General features: G+C 45.5%; 1 protein-coding gene across 1 annotated transcript in view; it reads right to left on the minus strand.

Annotated features, from left to right (window-relative positions):
* The window catches only part of castor2 (cytosolic arginine sensor for mTORC1 subunit 2), a 148,570-nt gene extending 132,890 nt beyond the window's left edge, over window positions 1–15,680 (minus strand). The window contains exon 1 of the mRNA XM_069912134.1: window positions 15,375–15,680. Coding sequence (XP_069768235.1) covers window positions 15,375–15,487 — 113 coding nt within the window. The 5' untranslated portion in view covers window positions 15,488–15,680. The remainder of the gene's footprint in view (window positions 1–15,374) is intronic.
* Window positions 15,681–21,230: the final 5,550 nt, after the last annotated feature.

The following is a 21,230-nucleotide window of genomic DNA, read 5'->3' on the forward strand; positions in this document are numbered from 1 at the left end:
TTCAGAGTAAGAAGGAATACCACAACCAGGCTGGGGTCTAATACTAAAATCTTGATGCTCTGGTCAACATTTCCCTGCCTATTCAGTTCCAGCCTGGATTAAGAAATTATCCTTGATCCATGCTATCCTTTAAAGAGAGGAATAAGGAAGAAGAAAGTTTTAAAACTTTGTGCAAGGTCAGTTATTAATCAACAGTCCTAATAAAGGTCTTTTCAAAGTGTAATTGCTACAAACCAGAGGTCCCCAACACTGTGCGTGAAATATCCTTGTATGGGGAAGGAGAGAACATTTACAAGATCTCCTCAAGGCTATAGTAAATTTGAGGTCACATAGTTAGAAAGCTCACAGAAAAAGTAACATATAAATTAAAATATATTCAGCACACCACCATAGAGTAAATCTCAGTGAGGTGCAACTCCATAAAAGGAGTTGCCATAGGTCTTTCACACCACCATGTATAATGGGGATTTCTGGGAAACTTTCCCGGGTACCCTCCAGTGAACCGACGGCGTGAAAATGTCCCGGGTCTGCGGCTTTACCTAAGAGGTAGGGCTGTGGACCCAGGTAATATTCCCGGTCACCCTCTCCCTGCAGTGTGAAAGGGCAAATGGCCGAGCAATGGAAGCTTCATGACGTCAGCGTCTCCAGGCTGCGTCACATAGCTGATTAAAATAGAGTCATACCACAGAAATCCTGGCAACAGCAGGCCATTTCGGGGCTGCTCTGGCACCTCGCGGTGGCGACTCAATGCAGGAGCAATGGCCTTCCTCATTACCCATAATTCCCCATGCAGCTAGCGTCCAAGAAAGCTGACTGTTCAAATTTCCCCAACAAATAAATCTGGTCTATAACACTGAGTCTATAACAAATGGAAATAAATCGGATCAGGGCAAATAATGCTGAGAGTTTGAAATAAACATTGGACAGTATATTTCTGATTATCCGCAAACCATTGTACCAGAATTCTCGGTTATCCAAAAAAACACTCAGCGGCAACATCACAAATTGAAAAAAAATTTCATCCGACATGCTCATGTAGGGCTCGAGCCATCAATGAGTGAATGGAGGAATCTGGCAGATCAGACAGCGCATGGGGTGATTGTTCTCATTTCAGTTAACTCCCTCCCCTCTCTCTTTCCATTTCTCCTTTACCCTCCGCTCTACTTGGTTCCCCGCTGTCCCTGCGGCCATCAAGGAGAGCAGCCTCCCGGATAGGAGCAAGGGCCTCGGGCAGGAGTAAGGGGGGGGGGAGGTGACGGGGATCAGCGATGGCAGCAGGAGGGGCCCCTCGGGCTCCTGGGCAGCATTAGCGATGGCGGTGGGTAGGCGTCGAGGATCAGCGACGGCAACAGGAGCGGGGACCTTGGGCGCCCAGGCAGGATCGGCAACGGCGGTGGGGAGGTGTTGGGGATTGGCGACTGCGATGGGGCGGAGTCGGGGATCGGCGACCACCCATACAAGTATTCTGCAGATGCTACTGGGCTGCTTACAGCAGTTTCTTGGTTATCCAATAAAGCTGGTTAATCGGAAATGTATTGTACTCAACAAGTTAGGCAACGTTAACAGCAACAAAACTGACTTCCAAGTCTATGAACTTTCATCACAAATGATTGAAACTTTAATATTGAGCAGCTCGGATATTGATTTTGTCTTTTCAAGCCTAGCCTTGGAATGCAGGGAGCAATTTGACTCATTCATCCCTCTGATACTCACCTCCCTCCCCCACATACCAAGATGCTAAAACATTCCCTGTGCCCATACACGCCAGAGTGACTGGATCGCATGTCCAGTCTTATTCTCTGGTTAGTGAACACCAAATGATGTCCACAAATCAGAAGATAGGTGCATTTTGCAAACTTTATTAAATCTTGCAAGCTTGGCAGCAAATATTTTCAATATAGGGGAGCAACCCAAACGTAATTTTTTAAAAATTAGTAATTTTTTAAGAAAGCTCGTTCCTTCTAAATAAAATTCCCCAAAAAAGGAGAGCATTTTATACAGGATGAATGGCCCAGATGTTATGGTTAATGACAAGAACAAGGTTTTTATAAATGCTGATGTTTACAACAGCGTTTCAACAAGATTCTATGCACAGTAATAATATTTACGAAATATAGTTTAACATTTTTTTTGTTTCAGTGAAGCAATATTCCATCACAGAATGCTCTGGTAAAGTCTGCTGTTAAAGACAATTGGGTACGATATTGTCAAGAGATCACAAGAGCAAAGTACACATATCCTCAGAAAACAAAAGGTTCTCATTAAAGCAAAGAAATGCAACATGACCCAATCCTATCCACATTTTCAGTGTTTACTTTAAACCTTTGGTGTGCATCTTAGATCGTGAGATAGAGGAGCAGAAGTAAGGCCCCACTCCCCTGCCTTCTCCCCATCACCTTTGATACCTTGACACTCTCTGCCTTGAATACACCCAACGACTTGGCCTTCACAGCTGCCCCTGAGGTTCACCATCCTCTGGCTAAAGAAAAATTCATTCACATTGTTGTTTTTAAATAGTGCCCCCTTGTCCTCGACTCCCCCACCTTGGGAAACAACTGCCACGTCTACTCTGACCAGGCCTTTCCACATTCAAAATGATTCTCTGAGGTCCCCTCTCATCATTCCTAATACCGCGGAGACAATCCAGGATCTGTCCTCATATACTAATCTTTTCGTTTCAGGAATCATTCTTGTGAATCTGAAACCTCTCCAATGCCAGCACATCCCTTCTTAAATAAGGAGCCCTAAATTGTATCCCATACTCCAAGTGAGGCCTGAGAAAGCCTCAACATCACATTCCTGCCCTTGTATCCTATTCCTTCAGCTATGAATTCCAACTTCAATTTCACCTTCTTCACCACCAATTCAACCTGGAGGTCAACCTTTAGGGCAGTGATTTTCAACCTTCTTCTTTCCACTCACCTACCACTTTAAGTAATCCCTATGCCATTGGTGCTCTATGATTTCTAAGGGATTGCTTAAGGTGGTATGTGAATGGGTGGCGGCACTGGATGTACCTCGTATCTCTTTCCGTCCTCCCATTCCCTCACAACTACAGTATAGGCCAAAGCCAAATACAACATGGCGCCCTCCAAGCTCTGGTCTCGCAAATCTCATGAGTGGAAAGAAAAAGGTTGAGACCCACTGTCTTAAACAAAGAAAAAGCAGGAATGCTGAATGAGGGTGAGACTCATGTCTCACTTTATTCATGTCAGTGTCCCAGGGTACAGATGCTACTGACGAGGTAGAGGTGGAGGTAAGATGGTGGGGGTGCAGTGGAGTGAAGATTTTGATCAGGGAGAATATCTCAGCAGTACTGAGAAAGGATGCTCTCAGGGTTCATCCAGTGAAGCTGTATGGGTTGAGCTTAGAAACAAGAAGGAGATGATCACCCCCACCCCCCAATAGTAAATGGAAATTAGAAGTAGGGAGATCATAAACAGTTGTAGGAATAACTGGGATTGAGTGGGATTCTCACAACCCAAAGAGCTGGGATGGAGCAGAAGTTATTAAAAGTGTCCGTGAGAACTTTCTCAAACCAAATGCAGAGGGCTCGGCTAGAGAGGGTGTAACAGCGAACTACCTCTTGGGAAATACAGCAGGGCCAAGTGACAGCAGAAGCATCGATAGGAGAGCACAGTAGCACCAGTTCCCGTAACTTCATTCATTTTTTTTTACAAGAATTCATTTAAACACTTTAACAGTTGATTGTAGAAGCAAGGTTGCAGTTGAGTTTGATCCATTTCTACCTTGTGAGACAAAGTGCTCTCCTTTTGTTCTGTAGTTTGGCTGGTTGTGTGTAGAAAATCAACAACAAAACCTAGATTTAATAGAGGAGTGGTGGGGATGGCTTGTCCCAGTTAGTCCCAATACCTCTGCGCAGTAAGACTCCTGTTATCCGGAATTCAGGTGACCGACAATCTCAAGCAACCAGCAAAAAAAGAATTAGGAAAATAAACAAATAAATAAAATTAAAATAAATTAAAAATTGAATAAACATTTTAAAATGTTAAAGTAAATGTAACACATAAACCTTCGGTGAAGATGGGAGCAATTATTCAGCCGGCGGAGGGCCTTGGTTGGGCTTTGTTCTTAGCAGTTGTTTGAATAAAGTTTGATTAAAATGGCGTCGCCCAGGATGAAGACCTGATTAATGCCGCCTTCCGTTGGCTGGCTGGCTCCCTGCTTGGTAAGAGTCTTTATCTTTATTGTATATTATTAAGGCTTTATCTGTAAACTTGGGGCTGGGGGGGAGGTAATTATCTATAATGTTATTGTCTTTCAGGCAGCTCCATAGAGATGAAGCGGACGGTTAAATGTTTTAAAAGAAGGTGACCGAAAACAAACTAAAATTCCTTTAATGTTTATATATTCATGCAAGTGAAGTTTGTTTAGTGTAAGTACAGTAATTTTGTCTTTTAAACTGTTTATTCTTAATGCAGTTGTATTAGGCATTGTAAGAGTGAGTCTCAAGCAACCGAAAAACTCGCTTACCCGGCATCTACCCATTCCCATAGTCCCAGACACCGGAGGTTTTACTGTAGTTATGGAAAAGATAGGACTAGTCCACAGGTTAATTTCCTGAATTGGGCAAGGCAATTTTTTGATAGCATTTGGCAGGAACTTGCAAAGATTAATTGGTTGAAGGTGCTGCAGCTAATGAGATATCTGCCAAGTGGGAGGCTTTAATGAGAGCAACGGGTAAAGTTCAGGGAAAGAACATTCCTGTTCGATTGAAAGGCATGGTTGGCAAGAACCATGGATGACCAAATGTAATGAGGCTCTAGTGAATGAAAAGAAGGCAAATGTCAGTCATAAGCCCCTTTTCCACTGGCACCCTATCCCAGGAATTAACTAGGAATTTACTGTGACAAGGTCCAGTGGAAAAAGAACACTGTCCGAATGTCGACGTGAAATGATGTCATTTCACGCCGGAGATTAACCGCCTCTACCCCTACTTATATTCCAGGTGTTTGCTGATAAAACCAGTGGAAAAGGGACAGCAGAAAGTCACCCATTTCCAGTTGAAGGTAGAACACTCCGATCCCCGGGGATGAGAGGGTTCAGTGGAAAAGCAATTAGTGTCCCAGTTAAGGATTGTCCAGTGGAAACGGCACAAAGAGCTTCCTATCCCGGGACACTGCACAGCCAATTAACTGGGATGCCAGTAAAGAATGAGTAGCATAAAGGATGAGAAGAAGAAGGAGGGCAAGTCGGGTTACGAGATGGCTCCGGTACTAAAGATGAAAGAGATTCCCAAGAGATTCTATAAGTGTATTAAAGGTAAAAGAATAAATTGGGAAAACAACAGGGCCCCTTAAAGATCAACAAGACTATCTATATGTGAAGCCACGGAAGATGGGTGATGACCAAAATGGGTATTTTTCATCTGTATTTACTGTGGAGAAAGGCTTGGAGGCCAGGCATCTCAGGGGAAATCAACAGCTATGTCCTGGAAGCCTTACAATGCATAAAGATAGATAAATCTCCATGGCCTGATAATCTATATCCTGGAACACGATGGGAAACTCAGGAAGAAATTGCAGGAGTCCTGGCAGAGATAATATCCTTGCACACGTGAGGTGCCAGTGGGGTTTAAAAGACAAGCCAGGGAACTACAGGCGGGTGAACTTAACATTAGTTGTGGGCAAGTCACTGGAGACAGGACTTAATGAGAAGCAGGATCTACTTGCATTTGGGAAGGAAAGGGCCAGTTTGGGATTGTCAGCATATCTTTAAGCATGGGAAATGTTGTCTCATGAATTTGTCTGAGTTTTGTTTTGAAGAGATGACCAAGATGACTCCTGTTGACTTGGATGTCAGTAAGGCCTTTGACAAGGTTCTGTATTGTGGGCTGGTACAGGAGATCAGATTGCATGGGTTCACAGCTATACAGGCCAATTGGATATAGAATGGACTTCATTGGTAGGAGGCAGAGGGTAGTAGTTGAGGGTCAGTTCTCAGATTGGAGGTCTATGATCAGTAGTGTGGGTGCCGCAAGGATCCATCCTGGGCCCAGTGCTGTTTGTCATTGCTATTAATGACTTGGATGACAACGTAGTAAGTTTGGCGATGACACCAAAATGGGTGGTACAGTGAAGAAGTAAAGCAGGATCTAAATGAACTGGGAAAGTGGACCAAGAATTAGCAGATGGAATTTAACCAGGTCAGGTGCGAGGTGTTGCACTTTGATAGGTTAAAGTAGGGCAGGTTAAACCAGGGCAGGAATTTCATGGACAGGGTTGTCGAACAAAGGGGCTTAGTACATAGCTCCATGGAAGTGGCAAGGGGGCAGAGAGGTGGTGAAGGAGTATGGAGGTATTCCCTGACCTACCATCTATGCAACTTAAGACCATCCGTACACGTGACCAAAATTTTTTTAAAATAAAAAAAATATAAAAATTACGCTGTTTCGGTGAAAGTCGGGGCCTATTCATAGAAAATAACGTCACTTGCGAGAGGTTGGCAGTGGTGGCCAACCTCTCACAAGAGCCTGGCCTTGGTGGCCACCATGTTGTATTCAATGAACAATAACATGGATGCAGTGAGTTTCCGACCTGCGCCCATTTCGAGATACAACCAGTCGGCCAGAGTAAATTGAGAAGTACCTGTAAGCTACTTGCCTTCATAGGCCAGAGTATCGAATGAAGGAGCATGTTATAACTATACATGATATTGGTCAGCCTGCACTCGGGGGTATTGTGCACAGCTTTGGTAACAAAGCTTTAGGAAAGATACCCTTAGGATTGATAGGATGCAGAGAAGAGTCTTGAGAATGTCACCAGGGCTGGTAGGTTTGAATTACGAAGATAGGCTGGGACTTTTCTTCCAGGAGTGCAAGGCGAAGAGGTAACCTTATAGAGGTTATGAAAGTAGGGAAATCTAAAATTGGAGGGGATAAATCTAAGATTAAATTTAAAAGAGTTGGAGGGGTGTGGTGGGTAGATAGTCTTTATTCTAACGCCTTCCTGTTCTTAGCTTATTCCTTGAAGAAGGGCTCAGGCCTGAGATATCAGTAATGTGTCTTTACCTCCTGTGGATGCTGCAAGACTGACCGAGTTCCTCCAGTTTTTATTGTATAGAATGGGCTTCCAGAGGAAATGGTAGAAGCAGGGACAACTGTAATGTTCAGAAGATATTTGGACAGGTACGTGGATAGGAAAGGTTTAGAGCAGGGGTGTCCAACCTTTTAATTTTTTTAATTTAGACCTACTGCACGGTAACAGGCTATTTCGAGTATGTACCAGGGTTGGAGGTTGATTGGGTGGCAGGGACTCGTGGACTGTAATGACCTGCTACCGTGCTGTAAGTCTAAATTAAAAATTAAATGTTGGCCACCCCTAGTTTAGAGGAATACGGAGCAAATGTCAGCAAATAGGACTGGATTGGTCAGCGTATGTCCATGCTGGGCCAAAGGGTCTACTTCTGTGGTGTGGAGCTCTATCTCACGTTACGTTTCTGAAGTACAGAGAAGCACCCTTCTGCCATCTTCTGACATCATCTAACCGTCTTTTCTCATTTGTTCTCGAGCAATTTCTAATTCAGCCTTTATTAATATTCTTACCCAAACCTATTGGAAGACCTTAATTTCTGCCCACTGTCTCTCAAAGTGCTCTCAACCTGAGTTTTGGACTCATTCTAAGTAATTGGCACTAAGTCCAGGCAAACCTTACACCGTGGATGAGGTTGCACGGTCAGGACTATTGCATAACACTTTTAATCAAGGCCTCACAAGCCCTTTAAGCTGCAGGTAAGAGATTCCATGACAACACTCGCAGAGTCATACATGTTCAATGCAGAAACAAGCCCTTGGCTACAATGTCCATGCTTACATTTATTACCCCCATCAGCATATATCCCATTTGCCACCCCCACCCAGCCCACACCCCAGGACTGTTTCCTTCGATGCTCTGTCTATTTAAGAATCTGTCGTAATGCTTTCTAAACATAGCAATGGTGTCCAATTCCACTGCCCTTTCTAGGAATATGTTCCAAATATCAGCCACATTCTGTGAAGTTTTGGCCCAAACCATGATTAATATGTTTACCTCAGCTAATATCACTGAAACGGTGAATGAAAATTTTTTAAAACCTGAAGATGCAACAACCTACCATTACAGATTCCCATGGCTCTCTCAACCTCTCTGTAAGGACTCCATTCCATTCTCCTCGTTACTTCACCTCCTGGGCATCAATTCAGGTGAATAAACTTTCCGCATTGGTGCCTCAGCCCCATCTTTTCTTCCTGAGCCGAGGCATCCTCTCTACTACCTTTAATAGGACCCCTGGCCCATGTACAAGGAGTGATGGAATCTGGAGGGACTTCATGAAAACATCAGATGAACAGGAAGCATGGAAAGAACAAGGGGGTTGTGGAGTTGCCATGTGATCCAATATAAACTGGTGGGGCTAAAATTGCTTCCAAATATGGAGAGGAACATTTGGCTAAATGGATCGGGAAGAGGTCTCTCAGAATGTGCAAATGGAAGGGGGAGGAAAAGAGGAGCCTGTTGGAGGAATCTTGTTGAAGTCGCCGGGAAAGAGTTGAGGATAATCCTGTTGAACGCAGAGTCTACTGGGATGGAAGGGGAGGGCAACAAGATGATCCTAGAAGCGATCATCCATTTCCCGGTCTTCTAGTCGGGGAATCAGGGAAAGTATCAGAACTGCAGAAAGGAACAGGATTTGTGGAGGGATTGTCTACTCAGTGGGTGGAATTCAGAAGCAGGAAGGCAGCAATCACTGTTTTGGGAGTAGTCTTTCAGTCCCCAAATAGCCTTCGGGATAATGAGATGCAGATAACTAAGCAGATTTTGGAATGGAGCAGAAATAACTGGGTTGCTGTTATGGGAGTCTTCAATTTCCCAAATATTGACTGGCATCTCCTTACTGCAAGAAGGATGAATGGAGCAACATTTGTCAGGTATGTCCTTCTGACCCGGTAGGTGGTCAAGCCTACTAGAGGAGAGGCCACACTGGATGGGTAATGAACCTGGTCAGGAGACAGACCTCTCAGCAGGGGAGCATTTCAGCCCCAGCTCTCTGATGTTTAGCATAGCTCTGAACAAGGATAGAAGGCCAGATGGTAAAGTGTTTAACAAATTATGATGGGTTTAGGCAGGAACTGGAGAGAGTAAATTGGGAACAGGTGCTCTCGGGGGGGAAAAGCACAGAAGTAATGTAGAGGATGTGCAAGGACCATTTGCATGGAGTTCTGGATAGGTTTGTCCCACCAAGACAGGTAGAGACATCCAGTTAAGATAAAGATGGAAGTCTACTTGAGATTAGGAAGGAAAAAAACAGGAAGGATTCATGAAAATTATTTGGTTGTCAGGAAGGAAATTAAGAAAGGACTTAGAACTAGAACTAGAAGAGGGCATGAAAAGACTGAGGCAAGTAGGATTAAGGAAGACCCTAAGGTGTTGCATGCATTCATCAAAAACAAAAGGATGGCAAGAGTGAAGGAGGCAGAGAAGGTCGGGGAGGTCCTAAATGAATACTTTGCTTCAGTGTTCACCAGACAGAGGGACCTTGATCAAGATGAGGTCAGAATGGAACAAGCTTATATACTGGAGCATATTGAAAGAGGAAGTGCTGGATATTCCTAAAAACATTAAGATTGATTAATGTTGTGCGCGTTCTTTGCTGTATCTTATAATCTCGAGATGATTAAACTTCAAGGTGCCTCTTGAGTAGCAGGGTATGCTGGTGGCCAGGGCAGGATCATTGCTGTAGTGGGGTTGGGGGTTGGAACCTGGGACTTGATCAAGGTTGAAGTGGAGGTCGGTGGGTGAGATCAGTGGGGTCGGAAGCTTGGTATGGTTGGGAGTTTGGGGAAAGGAAGATAGGGGGGAGAATGGGCCAAAGGGTCTACTTCTGTGGTGTGGAGCTCTATCTCACGTTACGTTTCTGAAGAAACGTCCGCAACCGGACGACATATAGCAAGGAAAGAGATAATAGGGGAGTTAGCAATGAACTTTGCATCCTCCCTGGCCATACGGGAGGTACCGGAGGATTAGAGAATGGCAAATGTTGTTCCCTTGTTTTAAAAAAAGTGATGAGGGAAAATCCTGGGAATTTATAGACCAGTGAGCCTTGCATCACTGGTGGGCAAATTATACGAAAGGATAATTATTAAAGACAACATTTATAAGCATTTAGAGAAATATTGTTTTTTTCAGGGATGGTCAGCACAGCTTTGTGAAGGGCAGGACATACCTCACGAGCTGGATTGAGGGTTTTTTTTTGAGGAAGTAGAATAAATCGAGGAAGGCAGGGTGGTAGATGTGGAGTATATGGATTTTAATAAGGCATTTGGCAAGGCTGCCATTGTAGACATTCAGAAAGTCATGAGGCATAGGAGCCAAGAAACTTCCGCTGTGTGGATTCAGAGTTGGCTTCTCTGCAGAAAACAGAGGGTAGTAGTAGAAGATGGAACATCTACTACCACTGGAGGTCAGTGACTAGTGGGAAATTGGAGCCCCCTTCTCTTTTTTGATTTCAATAAATTACCTGGACGAAGATCTTGAGGGATGCTTCAGCAAGGCTGCAGGTGACATGAAGGTTGGAAATGTTGTGGATAGTGTAAAAGGTGGCTGTAGTTTACACAAGGATACAGACAGGATGCAGGGTTGGGCGGAAAAGTGGCAGATGGAGTTCAATCCAGATAAGTGTGAAGTGATGCATTTTGAAAGGGTAAATCTGAAAGTGGAGTACATGGTTAATGGCAGAGTGGGAGTGGGTTGGAGAATTAAGGTGCGGACAACAGGAACCTCAGGGTTACCCCAACGGACAGAATGGAGTTCGCCCAGCAAGTCGCCGAACCCGCATTCGATTTCTCTGTGTAAAGGAGACCGCATCAAGAGCGCTGAAAGCAGAATACTAAAACTGAAAGAAAGGCAAATGAAAGGCTTCACCTTATCACAGGCATTCCCTTTATTTTCTCTACATTCACCTTCCCTGCAACTTAGAGCGGATTTAATTTCTATCTTTTCCTAGTTTGGATAAAAGGTCTTTGACTGTTTCTCACGCTCCCTCCACATGTTGCTTGGCTTGCTGAGTGTCGCTAGAATTTTCTCCACCACCCGTGACTTTTGGGATGGTGATTAGGTTTAATATTATTCCAGATGGGACATTCTCCCCCCTATCTTCCTTTCCCCAAACTCCCAACCATACCAAGCTTCCGACCCCACTGATCTCACCCACCGACCTCCACTTCAACCTTGATCAAGTCCCAGGTTCCAACCCCCAACCCCACTACAGCAATGATCCTGCCCTGGCCACCAGCATACCCTGCTACTCAAGAGGCACCTTGAAGTTTAATCATCTCGAGATTATAAGATACAGCAAAGAACGCGCACAACAGCAGTTAGGAGCAGGTATGGTTTGTGGTGGTAGATCTATAACTGAAACCCTATAACATGCAGTGAAGGGGGCAACTAACTTCCAGGCAATTCTCCTATGATGTTCATGAAACTGAACTGCTCATAAAACTAATTGCTACATTTTCTAAATCCTGGAGAGAACTCCACTTTTATAGAATTCTGGTGATTATGAAATGGATTGAAAATAATTACATTTAGACATACAGCACAGTAACAGGCCAATTCAACCCTACGAGTCCGTGCCACTCAACTTAATCCCAATAACCTACATATCGGTATGTTTTTAAAGGGTGGGAGAAGACCAGAGCCCCTAGAGAAAACCCGCGCAGACACAGGGAGAACGTACAAACTCCTTACAGACAGCAAGGGATTCGAACCCCAGTCTGGCGCTGATCGCTTGGGCTGCCAAGGCATTGTGCTAACCGCTACACCAACCATGCTGCCCCCTAGTCTGTGTGAGGCCCTATATAAATGCAGGTTTGTTGTTTTCCCTTCCTTTAGTTGGTGATCATCTCTTCATCCAGGTCCCTTTTAAAACAATAAATAATTTTCAGGGATGTAGGTGTTGGTGTCATGCCCTGTTCCCAAATTCTCTTGTGAAGTCAAGGTTACATCACCTCATTGAAGCTCTGGTCAGTGTTCCCACAGTTAAGGAAGGAGTTGGATACACACCCAGCAACAGTATCTGACTGAACAGTGATATAATTCCAAATCAGGGTAGTGTGAGATTCCAAGGGAAATCAAATCCAAAGGTGTTCCTGAAGCTCTTAACATTTTGGTAAAGGTTTTGGGTTTGGATGTGTTCTTGGAAGTGATTTAGTTGATAAAATGCTTGGGTATTTTGTAGATGGCACACTCTGAAACCATAGAATATCAGTGATGGAGGGAAAAGATGTTCAGGATATTTATTGGGTTCTAACTAAGTCACTGATTTGTCACGATATCCAAGGTCCTCCTATTATGCGGGCATTTGTTTTCAACTCATTAAAAAAACCAGTAATATCTCCCCTGAATAACATCTATATTTTGATTGCCTTCACTGCACAAGACTACTTGTCCCTTCACTAAAATCTTTAGGATCACGTAAATCACATTGGTGAAGCCAAATCTGGAGTAATGGGTGCAGTTCTGGACGCCAAACTACAGGAAGGCTATCAATAAGATTGAAAGAGTGCAGAGAACATTTACTAGGAACATAGGAAGTAGGAACAGGAGTAGGCCAAAAATGGCCCATCGAGCCTGCTCCGCCATTCAATACGATCATGGCTGATCTAATTTATGATGTTGCCTGGTCTTCAAGAGTTGAATTACAGGGAATGATTAAACAGATTAGGACTTTATTCCTTAGAGTGATGAAGAATGAGGGGAGATTTAATAGAGGTTTACAAAATTATGAGGGGTATAGACAGAGTACCCGGTAAATGCGTGTAGGCTCTTTCCACTTAGATTAGGAGAGATAAATACAAGAGGACATGGCTTTAGGGTGAAAGGGGAAAGGTTTAAGGGGAACTTCTTCACTGAGAGTGGTGGGAGTGTGGACCGAGCTGCCATCTGTGTGGTGCTCACCCTTAAGTTTTAAATATAAATTGGACAGATACATGGATGGAAGAGGTCGGGGGATGGAATGGGTGCAGGTCAGTGGGAATGATGTTTCAGCACAGACCAGAAGGGCCAAATGGCCTGTTTTTCAGTGCTGGAGTTTTCTATGGTCCTAACCAAGGAAAAAGCTGCTTCACTACTTCCCAAGCCCCACCAAATGGTACAGCCTTCCCCGCCCTCTCCAATTTCCAACCATTCCCCACACCTTCTGCCCAGCTGCATTGCTTCGCCTATCGATTGTAAACCAACCACTGTCAACCAGGTCTCAGAAATCATTTTATTTACAGTCCCACCCCCCCCCCCCATCTCCATTTATCTTGCATCTTGCTGTTGCTCGACCCTTATACTGTGCTGCACTGTGACCGAGAGTTATGCTGAAATGTTGGGAGACCCCCACTACCGCCACCCCCCCCCCCCCCCAGTACACATAGCAAAAAGTAGTTTTCCCAGTCCATCTCATTCTTCCATCAACTCCACAAGTTCAGGCCTCCTGCGGTCACTCGACTAACTCAAGAGGCTCCTGTCCACCGGAGTGGACGCTCAAGCAACGAACCGAGGTCCGTCGGGAAGCGGAGGCTGCAACAACCCTGCGGTTCGCTAGGACACAAACCTCTTGACATTGGACTGATGCCCGGCAGTGCCGATGCTGTCAGCCCGGGCTGCTTTTGGCTAAACTACCCACTTGATTTCTACTGTGGGGCGAATGGGCTCCAGCAACAAAGTGAAATGCTTGCAATAACTTTAAAGTGAAGGATTAATATGCAACATTGCCGGGAGGGTGGGGGGGGGGGCGTTAAAAAAACCCCTACTGCTTACAATGGGGGGGGGGGGGGGAATTAGCTGCAAGAGCAACTTGATCCATTTTTCTGACTCTCGGCTGCAACTCCAGGTGGACGTGAGGATACATCAACTTTAGTTGCATTTTCTGCTGGGAAAAGTAACACGCAACAGTGCAATCAAGTCGGGATCTGTTCCGCCGGGTGGAAATGGCAGGTTTATTAAATACCTGGACCGGGGGGGGGGGGGGGGGGGGGGGGTTACAAAAAAAAAACTATAGGCGTAAAGGAATAAAAGTTTGATCCACCAACAGAATGGGGAGGGGTAAATAGAAAGACGTTCCCGCTGCTTCAATGTTCTGAAAGTTATTAGGGAAACGAGATCCCTCCTCTCTATCTGTGCCATTGAAACAAAGGCAGTCAAACTCGGATCGCTGCCTGTTCAGTGATTTCCAATATATTTCTACAGGGTAGAAGCCGCCCAAGCCAAAAGCAGGAATAACGACCCAGAATAGGTTGTTTTCAAAGTGGCAAATTCCTATTCCTATATTAGATATAGGGTGGGAGGGAAGATTTTTGTTTCAAGGGCGGAGGTGGAGGTCCCTCATCTGAAGTGGTTCTGGTCCGATCAGGTGTCATTGCAATTGTAGCTGTGTCAACCCCCCCCCCCCCCTCTCTAACAGGCGCTGCTCTGTGCTCAAGGAGCTGGTCTCCCCCCCCCCCCCCCCAACAGGCGCTGCTCCAACGCTGCCCTGTGCTCAAGGCACCGGTCTCTTCAACCCCCCCCCCCCCCTAACAGGCGCTGCTCCAACGCTGCCCTGTGCTCAAGGAGCCGGTCTCTCTCTCTCTCCCCCCCCCCCCCCCCCTTCCTCCTCCTCTTCTCCTCTCTAACAGGCGCTGCTCCAACGCTGCCCTGTGCTCAAGGAGCCGGTCTCTCTCTCTCTCCCCCCCCCCCCCCCCCTTCCTCCTCCTCTTCTCCTCTCTAACAGGCGCTGCTCCAACGCTGCCCTGTGCTCAAGGCACCGGTCTCTTCAACCCCCCCCCCCCCCCCCTAACAGGCGCTGCTCCAACGCTGCCCTGTGCTCAAGGAGCCGGTCTCTCTCTCTCTCTCCCCCCCCCCCCCCTTCCTCCTCCTCTTCTCCTCTCTAACAGGCGCTGCTCCAACGCTACCCTGTGCTCAAGGAGCCGGTCTCTCCCCCTCCCTTCTCTCTTTGAACAGCGAGCGAGTCCAGGTTCCCGAAATCGGGAGCCCGAGCCCTTGACCCGTTTCCATTCCCAACCTGCTCCCTCTCCTCCCGTTTATTCTCACTCCACTTTCGGTTGGGACCACACTGTCCATCTGGAGATGACGGTCTCCAGCGCTAGGCCGGGAGAAGTAGCTTGTCTTCTTTATATATAGAGAGAGAGAGATAAACAGTCCCAGTCCAGGCTATCACCTTTTTTCAATCTCGTCTCTTGGTGTCTAAGCAATGACATCAACTGTTGTTTTCCTCCTCCAGTGCAGTTTGCCCTGTACGAGTCCCAAATTGCGATAGTCCTCTGCTCGGTCTCTCCCCCAGCCCCCAACCCACCCACCCACCCACCCACCCAACGCTCCTGCTGTTGCCACACTTACCTTGTCTTCGAAGGCAGAAAAGCAAGTTTGATTAATCCGTGAGTAAACAACTGGATGCCGTCCTTGTCTATACTTGCTACTTTCAGCCTGTGTTCGAGGATATGCAACTCCATCTTTACCTCCTTCTCATTTGTGGATCATCGAGTTGGAAAGCCTGCAAGACCCCGTCCTTTTAATGATTGCCACTTGGTCGGCAAAATATTTTTTCCCCCCCAAAGTTCCTTGAAAGGAGGAGGCAGGCTGGGAGATTAGAGAAAGAGAGGAGGTTGGGTGCAAGAGGCAGCGATCTATCAGCATACAGGAATGATGGTCCCAGCAGTAGTCGCTAGAGCCCGGGCAGCTGGTTACAGTGTAACAAACAACATGCCACTCAAAAGGCAAGAGACCAGCCCCGATGCGCATGCCTGGCGGCGAATACACTGGGAACTGTAGTCCACCAGCCCTACGCATGTCAAGTGGGGGGACGGCTGCAGTGCTATTGGAACTGGGACAGGGTTATCAAAACACCTCTTCTGAATAACAAGGTCGTGTTTGCTGACAGTCTATTTTTGCATTAAACCGACACTCAATAGTTGGTCCAAAAAGCCAGTTTAAAAAAAGAAGCATCCAAAAATTTGTTTGACTCCTTTATTACATTCAATTCCCCAATCATAATGGACTGTTGAAGGGTTCGACTGATTTGCATTGGCCTGTAAAAACATTGCCGACCCCCTTTCTGCTGTCTGTGGGATTAAGTTCCAGCTCCTCCAGGGTACGAGGGTTGCTCAGAGCTCTGAATTGCTCAGGATAATCGCTGACAAGAATAAAAGACGTTTTCACATTTAAGCCCCTCTCACAATTGCTCATGCTCATCAGCCAAAATCCATCAGCCGTTTCGCACACTGCAAACTTGGCGCAACTTTTGATGGAACTTTCAGGCAATATCATGGTCTCAGAGAAAAAGTTTGTACTCCAAAGCGGCCCATACTGCCCTTGTGGAAAACAAAACGCGCAAGTACTCGGTAGGTGCTTTCAAATTGCAGCCCTCCTGGGACCCGGGTGAGATTACTGGGTTGCGCGTGCCTTTCAGGCAGTTAAATCACCTGTTAAATCACCAACCCGGTGATTTAAGGGGGAATCCCGGCCCTGCGATGACGTGGTGAGTGACGCGTCGCGCAGCCACAGGGAATCTCCTGTTCCCTTTCTGAGTAACCCGGTGAGCCACTTCCATTTTCAAAAAGGGGTGGAGAACACCCGGTTAAGTTTTACTGGGTTCCCTGACCACCTGCAATGTAAGTCTGGGACCCGGGTGGATTTTGTCCAGGCTTACCCAGTTCGGCCCTTTCATATAGCTCTGTACCTGGGTCTTCAACTCAGTAAATTGTCTGGTTAACCCCATTTTACAAGGCAATCTGAAAGGGCCTAATGTGAGGAACCAAGACCTTCATAAACCCTGAAATATTAGCGAGTACTTTAGTTAGCTCAGGGCCTCGGGTGAGAGAAAAGAATCAGGGAGTTCAGCGAATCAAGCTGAATGCGGTATTCAGCCTGGGGCCAATCATTCAAAAGGCCAGTGTGATGTCAGGCTGGTGGTGGGGCCAGAATCAGAGTGATATCTGGGAAGGGGGGGTGGAATAGGATGGAGGGGTATTCCTGAACTAGTGACACGACTCACAATGGGGTCTTAGCTGAGTGTAACACCATGAAAACACGAATTAGAAAGAGTAAATAGAAAGAGATTCAGGATTATCAGGCACCACCGGGCTATGTACAGTTCTCTGTACTACAAATAAGTGGGGATTCTGCCTCACCCGTAGGAAAAAGAATCTCAGGGTTGTATGTGATGTCATGTATGTACTCTGGCAATAAATAAAGCTTCTTCCCACGGGCAGTGAGAACACTGAACAACCAAAGGAACTGCTCACACTGACCGTCCAAGACTCTAATATTCATGAAACTATTTATTTGTATACATGAATACTTGTCCTGCATATGTATTATTTGTCTGTATGTGTGCTATGTCTGGTTGTGTGTCTGCGTGTTTTGCACTGAGCACGAGAGAATGCTGTTTTGTCAGTTGTATTTGTGCAATCAGAGGACAATAAACTGGACTTGAAATGCTGGAAATACTCAGCTTGTCACACAGCATCTGGAAAGGTAAATACTTGACAAAGGAATCAGGCCCCAAACATTGTTATACTGTACATCTTGGTCTCCAGTGGACACTGTGGGGCCTGCTAAATTTCACCAGCCACTCCAATCACAGCGTCTGCAGACTTTCTTGTTTCACTGCAAAGGGTTCCAGGTGTGGAACCCTTCAACAGAACATTTACAACAAAAGTGTTGTTGTCTCGGAAGAGCTCGGTGTCGGATACTCCTGGAACAAGGTGGTGCAACTTCAGAAAGTGAAATGGATCAAATGCACGTCAATGAACCGGTGAGGCAGCAAGCTTCACAGCTGTGTTCTCAGTCAAATCAAGGAACCGAAGTTACTGTCCCAACACCCCTCCCTACTCAACTCTCAGCATTCCTCTCCTGTCTTCCTATCCATGTCCAATTACACTGGACCACAATGTTACTTCCTGAACAGTTTTTGGTGTATATTATGGATTTTGAGCTGCTGATCACAAAAATCACCTACCTTTTCTTTTAGATATTACCTAGATTTGTGATTTCCTGTCATATTACAAGTCCACAAAGCAAGATGATTTGGTCAGTCCAAGCATGCCTGGGCATGCACTCAGTGCAGGTGCTATGCAAATGTCTTAGGCCTGGACATGTTTGGAAGGCATTTAAAGATGTTGCTGAGAATTTTCTTGCCAAATACAGAGCACCAAACTACATCCAACTGATTGACAACATGCTTCAGGCATCCAAAACCATGAAGGGCAACATGTCATTTTCTTCATTCACACTTACCTGCTGAACTGGGTGCAGTCTGCGACGAACATGGTGAAAGGTTTTGTGGGAAGAACCTGCTGTTGAGCAGATCCCACATTTCATAAAAGACCCATTTGTAAAATGTTTCCTTTCAAATACTTTGAAACCTGCAGTGTGAAAATACTTTTTAAGTTTTATTTTTTTTCACAACACCCAGAACATGGAACAGAGAACTCAGGGCAACAGGAATCCATCAATGCTGGCCAACTCTTGTTGGACTCTGACACGAGATGCTGAATAACAACAAAATCAACGGCAAAACATATTTAGATCAGTTGAACTGGCACAATGTGTCAGCTTCATTATGTGATTAAACATGCTAAATTCAATAAAAGTTAATTAAATGTTTCTGCCATTTCAGCAAATCTGAAATTATCTTTGTGTTCAGCTTGAAGTTGTCCATCATAATCTTCATTTTTTTTTGAGGAAGCAAACCTTTCAAATAAAATTATTGTCCACTGTTATCGCCTTTTGCCTATTAACCTGTGCTCCTCTTCCCCCAGACTTTTTAATCGAGTGCCTGTCTGCTTTTTGCTCAGGCTCGAAACGTTGGTTTACCTCCTGCTGAGCTCCTCCAGCGTTTTTGTTTTTATTGGTTACAGAGGTTGTTGTTCAGCTCGAGGGCTAAAAAGTGCCAGGGAGAAAAGATAAAGTTTGTGCCTTTTTTATTTCAGCGGTGGAAGAAAAGATGGGGTTGGAGTGTGAGAGAAAGTTAAGGTACTGAACGATACAAAAAAAGTATCTATGATTGCCCTTGTGAGCTGGGGTGTAGATTCTAAAAGTTGGTATGTTGTGTTGCAAACTTACCAAAGGCTGATGAGACTCCACATGGAATATCCTGTGCAGTTTTGGTTGCCACACAAAAGGAAGGTTGTTGTTGTGTTGGAGAGGGTGCATAGGAGAGTCACCAGGATGTTGCCCTGGATTGGATAACTTTTGTTATGGGTGGGGGGGGGGGGGGGGGAGATTGGTAGGCTTGGCTTGTTTTTTCTATGATCAAAGGAGTGTGACAGGTGATCTGATAGAGGTATATTAAATTATTGGAAGCAATAATAGAGTAGATAGAATTGCTTTTTGTAGTAGGTGTATCAAAAGAAAAGGGCACAGCTGAGAAGAAGGAGGTTTTTTTATATAAAGGACCTTTCTTTACACACAGAGTGTAGTGGATATCAGGAACTCATTGATCACAAGGGGTGGAAGAGTCAGATACAATCACTATATTTAAGGTACATTTAGACAGGCATTTAAATAGGCAAGGCATGGAAGGATACGGGTCTAATGCAGACAACTGGGGTTTGTGTATTTGGCAAGGACATTCGCATGTGTATGATAAATCAAAGGGTCCATTTCTGTGGCATATATAACTCTATAACGATTACTCTTGGAGAAAGCCCTGATCGATGTGAAGCAATAAAGCAACAAACACAAGAGCCCTTGATTGCGCGGGAAAGGACTTGATGCTCCTGGGCAGTCCAGCAGAGAACGGTGACGACCAATTTACCCTAAAATTGTACAGCCATTCCAGTCTGCTGAATGGATGCATTCACAGAGATATTCTGGGTCGATTCCTATACTTCAGCAATCTGTACACTTCAAAAATATTTCATTGACTGGAAGCTGCTGCGGGGCTTCTCAAGCTTGTGAGAGACCACAAAACTGAGAGGCTCTCATTTCTTTATCGGTGTTCTAATTAGACTTCGATCACTTTCAGAAAGGATTGAGGATTCAATACATTTTAATTAACATTAGGAATGCAATTGTTTTGATAATTATTTTATTTCTTTATATATTAAAATAAGGCGACATAGTTATTAAAAATGCAGAGTGGAACATTGTCATTTTCTGTTATCATTAAGAATTGTTGTTTTGTTATTGCTTCCTTAAAAACTTCTGCCAAGATCCAGTTCCGCATTTAGCAACAGGAGCCATCCAGCTGCTCAACCACAAATTATTATTAATGTGCGAGCCTAGAATGTAAGGTATGGGTTCAGGGTGGAAGGATCATCCGAGCAGAGGAGAGATCAGAAAAGTAAGATTTTAGAGAAATTGGACCAACTTGCATTTCATCCATTTAAGATACCAACAAAATATTGTGGTGTGGCAGCTCACCACAAGGCAGGCGAACCAGTCCCGGTTGTAAGCCACGTGGTGGGGCAGCCGGCCAAAATGGCACTGTGGGGGGGGGGGGGGGTGGTTTCCCTTCCTTCCAGCTCAGGGCTCAGAAACCCACACTTGGTGACCACGTGACGCCCGGATGACGTCAGCGCCCTCCAGCACGGTTCTCAGCCAGGTCCGGGCTGGGAGTATAAGTGCAGCCCAGCAGCCTGCAATAAACTAGTCTGCTCACTGAGCTCAACCCGTCTGGTTGCGTGTGTTATTGCAGGAGCAGAGTAGCCGCCGCTACAGTGGTAGCTTTTAGTTCTCTGGCCGGCTCTCCTCTCTCTTAAGAGTTCCTGGACACAGGCTTCTTGAATCGTCAAACCATTACATCACCAAGGCAACTCAGTGAAGTCCCCACAGAAAATGTGGGGGCAGTACAGTAAGCATAGTGGTCAGCACATCGCCAGCCACTGGGTTTCGTGTCCAGCGCTGTCTTTAAGGAGTTTGTACATTCTCTGCGTGGGTTTCCTCTGGGTGTTCAGTTTTCCTCCCATTGGCCGGCATGGGCTTGTGGGCCGAAAGGACCTGTTGCTGTGCTGGATGTCTAAATTTAAATTTAAAATGCTGGAGTAACTCGCCAGGTCAGGCAGTATCCATGGGAGGCTGTAGACTGGCCAGCGTTTCAGGCTGAAAGCCGTCATTGGGACTGGGAAGGGGACAAAAGCCAGAATGAAGGGGAAGAGAGAGGGGAAGGTGAATGTAGATGGGAGGAATGAAAAAGGTGGATGGGGAGGGAATAACGTAAGAAACTAGAAGGTGATCGGAGGAAGAGGATGA

The sequence above is a fragment of the Narcine bancroftii genome, chromosome 14 (genome assembly GCF_036971445.1).
Source record: "Narcine bancroftii isolate sNarBan1 chromosome 14, sNarBan1.hap1, whole genome shotgun sequence".
Taxonomy (NCBI): Eukaryota; Metazoa; Chordata; class Chondrichthyes; order Torpediniformes; family Narcinidae; genus Narcine; species Narcine bancroftii.